Genomic DNA, 5,147 nt, shown 5'->3' with positions numbered 1-5,147 from the left:
CAAATGCTCATTTAGATAGCCTCATGATGGTTGGAATACATCGTGATAGGTGAAGCAACCTCGACCATGACAACGTGGTTGACAGATTTCATGCAAAATTTTCAAAATATAGAATTTCTCTTTCAAGAATGAGGATTTGAAAATAAGTTAGATGGTTACATTGCATACTCTTTGTTTCTTGCTTTATTCAAAATGTTTTGGTTTTGGAAGTCATATTATAGTAACTTGATGCCTATCAAATAAGTAATAAAAATTCGCCATAATTCATCAAATATCCGTGGCTTCCAGGGGGCTCTAGGTAGCCCCCTGGCCCCCAGCCAAGTGAGACTCGATTCGCTCCACTAGCCCCGCCCCCCCCGTAGGGGCCTTTAGCCCGTCGGGCAGGTCAGATGGCGCCACCCCTGCATAGGCTTACTAATTACCGTCAACAAGCATGACCCAAGCGAGTTGATAGTGCCTCAATTAACACAGTTGTATAAATATCGGCACTGGTTCAACGGCACGCTTTCCCCCATGGTTCTAGGGGTGTCTATAAAACGAAGACCGAAGAACCAAAAAAAAAAAAAAAAAGACCCCAATTGTTTCTCTTTTATTTTTATGATAATACGCCAGGCGATACTTGGTAACTGTTTTATGATGATTTTGAAATACTTTAATAAGATAATTGAGAAATAATTGGAGGTCTCGTTAAACGAAGACCTTTTACAATTTCACAAACAGACGCCCAAAAAGGGGTCTTCATTCTTGGGTCTTCGTTTTATAGACACCGTTCTGGTGGTGTAACAAGTCATATTCTCGGATAAGGACTAAAAGCCGTAGGCACAGGTAACACAATTTGGCTTGTGTGCACTGAAAAGAACCCAGTATATTTTTCTTCGAGACGAGTAAGGGGTTACCCCGGTGTTCACTGGTTAGACAAAAAGACCCTTAGGGGAGACGAAAGTTACTGTATGAGCTAGTCCACACCACATTCAAGCACTTTGAGACTCCTATAAGGCCCCATAAAAAATATTAGTTTATCGCCCTATCAAAGAATAAAAACTGATGAGGGAGGGTGGTTTTTTTCCCCCAACCTCGCCCCCATTTTACCGATGTTGACAAGTAAATCAATGGTTAGGGACACATGCATTAAAAGTCATTAGATATGAAATCATATTTATATAAAATATGTTTTTGTTGTACCAATAAACATATTTGCAAGAAATGCTGAGCTTATCAAGTGAAAAAGATGGAAAAACGACCGTTTGAAATAAAAATATATGTTGATTTAAAAAAAAAGGTCAGAATTTCCCCAAAGTGATGGGTGATAAAACTAACACATTTTATAAGAACACTGAGGCTGAAATTGCTTAAAAATTAAGAACAAAATAAGAACAAATCGAGGCTGAGGTAAAATTTCAAATGAGGTTATATTAAAAACCAAAATATTATATCTGTACATTATCTGAATAGGTGTGACGGTAATACCTGTATAATACAGTACAGTAGGTGTCCCTATCTGATATTTGGGGGCAATTTTTTTGTGGAGTCGCTTTCACCTACATTCCAGTACAGTGTACACTGTCATACAATTAAATCATTTTTGTTTAAAAGGTGTGTAAACCAAGAACAAAATAGGAACATTTTGAGCCTGAAATCTGCCAAAAAATAAGAACACTGAGCCTGGGCAAAATTTTACTGGTTCTTATAAAAAAAAAGTGTATATTTTAATTCAGCTGGGTCACAAGAATGTAATGAGTACCGGTACCATACCAATTGGAGTGACAAAGCAAGGAAATTATGAATTTATTATTCATATTGTTATTTATTGAAAATTTATAGTACTCTTTTTTGGATGCCTATTTCTAATTCCTTAGTTTGTTAGGTTCAATTTACTCATTATTTTTTAGTCTCACCCTACCTCTTCTACTCATCCGTATGTTTATCTATTTTTTATTTGTTCACCTCACTTTAAATATTTAACCTTATGTTTCCAAGACCAGCTCCAAATATTTTATCCAAAGAGAATTTTTTATTAGGGCTACAAGATAAATACTTGTTTAGATAATGTTTAGTGCATGGTGTAAGTCAGCAATAAAAAGTCAAAATACTGTACTAAATACTCTGGGTAATGATTGCTGGATCTCAAATGAGATACAAAATTGTTAGGAAAAAAATTTAATCATACATCATATTTAAACTGTATGAATAATCAAGTTTGCTCAGTCAAGAAAGAAGGGGTAGAATACCTTAGGATACCACCATGTAAGAAAATGGTAATCTCATTATCCCATTAGTGGTTATGGTTAGTCTAAATACAGACATTATGGTGTCATTTAGGTACGTTGGTAGGGCCAGTCCAACAAAAAGGGCAATGAAATACGGGGTTCGAAATAAATGGTCAAAGTCACAGAGAGCATGTCATTTATTTTAATTACATGTTATTGTAAATAGTAATAACAGTGTTCAAATTCCTCTACTGTCTATATTTCAAATGTACAGTGGTATCTGCATTACCCAGCTTGTTCTTTTTTCGGTACTATCTCATATTATGAAGGCTATTTCATAATCTATATAGGCCTAATAATAAACACAAATACATCCATATGCCCCTCCAAAAAATACTCATGCTTCCCCAGTCCCTCTCTCCCCCTAAAAATGTCACATTTAAGTAATTAAAAGAAGTCAAAAAAGCTCTGCATCTGTTTCAAAATATCATCATCATCATAATATATTGTATTAATAAATATAATAATTTGAAATTAATTTGCTCAAAGTAGCAAACTTGAGCATATAAATTAGTAGGCCTACCTAAATTAAAAATGCTAACAAGCATTAGCATAATAGAAACTAGGGTACACATTTTTTTCAAATATACTCATTTTTTATTAAGTAAAATTTCAAATTTATTTTAGGATTTGTACAGTCGTTGTTCAGGAGACAATCATTAATGCTAGATAAATATATGAGGAAAGCAAATAAGTAAATAATGACTATCTAGAAAGCTTTAACAATTTAATGAATTAATCCAACCTGTAGAATTGATATTAATTCAAATAAAATTATGCCAAATGGTCTGTACATTGAAATCAAGGATAGATTACAGTACTTCCAAATTCCTTAGAAAAATGAACCCAACTTCAGAGATAGTGGTATAACCTTATTTTACTGCTTTAAAATCAAAATACCTCATGATATAATGGTACAACCCATCATTAAAAATCTTAGTTTTCTAGATCTAGAAAAGTAAAATTTATCTTAGTTTTCTAGATCTAGAAAACTAAGATATCTTAGGTCTTAGTTTTCTAGATCTTAATTTTCTAGACACTCTATTTTTTGTTTAGGTGTTTGTATGTGCAACACATTTTCAGATGATTCTATTTATGAAGGCAACGGATATGGAAAAGGAAGTGGATTCTGGTTTTTGAGGTTTGTTTAACATATCACATACTCATTTACCTAGAGGTTTATCCGATAATTAACGTAACACAAAATTCAATCATTATATTTTAGAGACGATGAGCTATGGAAAGATTTTGCAGCTATCGGCGGTGGGTATAAACTTAACCTACGCAACATAGTCGTTAATGATACAGTAGGATTTGTTAGATATCCGGATGGAACTTTAGAATTTCTGCTCAACGGGGAAAGGAAGGGTATTGCTTTCCGCAATGTGCCTGAAGGTAAGGTCTGTTATTAGTAAATAAACCCTTTACCTTTCAACATTCAACATCATCGACCAAAGAAAGTGGCAACCGAACCAATGCTCCAAACTTAATCCAAAAATTATTAAATAAAATTTTAAATTACTTGTATTCTTCAGGTGTTTATGGATTAGTTGCTGTAACAGGAAAATGTGTTCGAGTGGCAATTACTTGTAAAGCTGGAATTAAAAAAACACAAGAAAAATCAGTAAAAATACCAGACGATCCTTTCGGTAAATCAAAGAATCGATAATTTTTTTTTCAAAAACCACATCCAACACTACATTGCATAAACTTCTACCAAGTAATCACGTAAGATGAAAAAATATTAAATATTACTTTAAATAAGGGCATTAAAACAAAAAATAAATACCGAAAAAAGGATAATTAGAATTATACAATTTATCGTATTAATAAAAAGATCACATTTTTAAACAAAACCACAAGCAATGAAAACAATGAAAGATTATAAATGTGATGAACTGATTATAACTTATATTAATTGAAGAATTTTCCCGTGACAGAGAATTATAAGAAAAATCTAAGCGATGAATAAAAGATAAAGACAACTGTTTTGAACGAATGTTAGGTATATTGATTTTAGAAAGGAAAATAGATAATATTAAAGTAAAAAAAAAACAAAATTCACAGTATAATTTTTGTTCAATCTTATAGTATTCGGAACTCTCAGATGCCTTTTCCAAATAGTGCTCATATTTTAAGTTTTGTTTCCTAGGACTAATTTTATTTTTATTTTAAGTGCTGGTAATGATTTTCTATTAATCATAAAAATAATTAATTTTTATGTATAAAGAAAATATGAAATATTACTTTCTCAGAATTGTATTCTGTTGAGACAGTGAGCGGTCAAATGAAGTCATTTTCACGAATGCGTACACCGTATGGACTGGATTTTGTTGATGAAAAACGCCACCCTATCATACGTAATGTATCTAAAGAAAAGGGTGATTTTGTTGATGAAAAACGCCACCCTATCATACGTAATGTATATAAAAAAAAGAGTGAGTAAAAGAAAAACAAAATTCACAGTATAATTTTTGTTCAATCTTATAGTATTCGGAACTCTCAGATGCCTTTTCCAAATAGTGCTCATATTTTAAATTTTGTTTCCTAGGGCTAATTTTATTTTTATCTTAGGTGCTGGTAATGATTTTTTATTAATCATAAAAATAATTAATTTTTATGTATAAAGAAAATATGAAATATTACTTTCTCAGAATTGTATTCTGTTGGGACAGTGAGCAGTCAAATGAAGTCATTTTCACGAATGCGTACACCGTATGGACTGGATTTTGTTGATGAAAAACGCCACCCTATCATACGTAATGTATCTAAAAAAAAGGGTGATTTTGTTGATGAAAAACGCGACCCTATCATACGTAATGTATATAAAAAAAAGGGTGAGTACATTGTATGTGTTAATTATGTAAATCATGATCAAAT

General features: G+C 32.2%; 1 protein-coding gene across 1 annotated transcript in view; it reads left to right on the top strand.

Moving 5' to 3' along the window:
• LOC117116252 overlaps positions 1–5,147 on the top strand; it is a 40,099-nt gene that overhangs the window by 29,093 nt on the left and 5,859 nt on the right. The window contains exons 10-14 of the mRNA XM_033260250.1: positions 3,324–3,408; positions 3,493–3,662; positions 3,803–3,916; positions 4,523–4,705; positions 4,922–5,104. Of these exons, the coding sequence (XP_033116141.1) occupies positions 3,324–3,408; positions 3,493–3,662; positions 3,803–3,916; positions 4,523–4,705; positions 4,922–5,104 (735 nt within the window). The remainder of the gene's footprint in view (positions 1–3,323; positions 3,409–3,492; positions 3,663–3,802; positions 3,917–4,522; positions 4,706–4,921; positions 5,105–5,147) is intronic.

Source organism: Anneissia japonica, unplaced genomic scaffold (genome assembly GCF_011630105.1).
Source record: "Anneissia japonica isolate Jap-2015-1 unplaced genomic scaffold, ASM1163010v1 scaffold171_len658169_cov177, whole genome shotgun sequence".
Classification (NCBI taxonomy): domain Eukaryota; kingdom Metazoa; phylum Echinodermata; class Crinoidea; order Comatulida; family Comatulidae; genus Anneissia; species Anneissia japonica.
The sequence above is the reverse complement of the archived record's forward strand: the minus strand, read 5'-3'. Positions and strand labels throughout refer to the sequence as shown.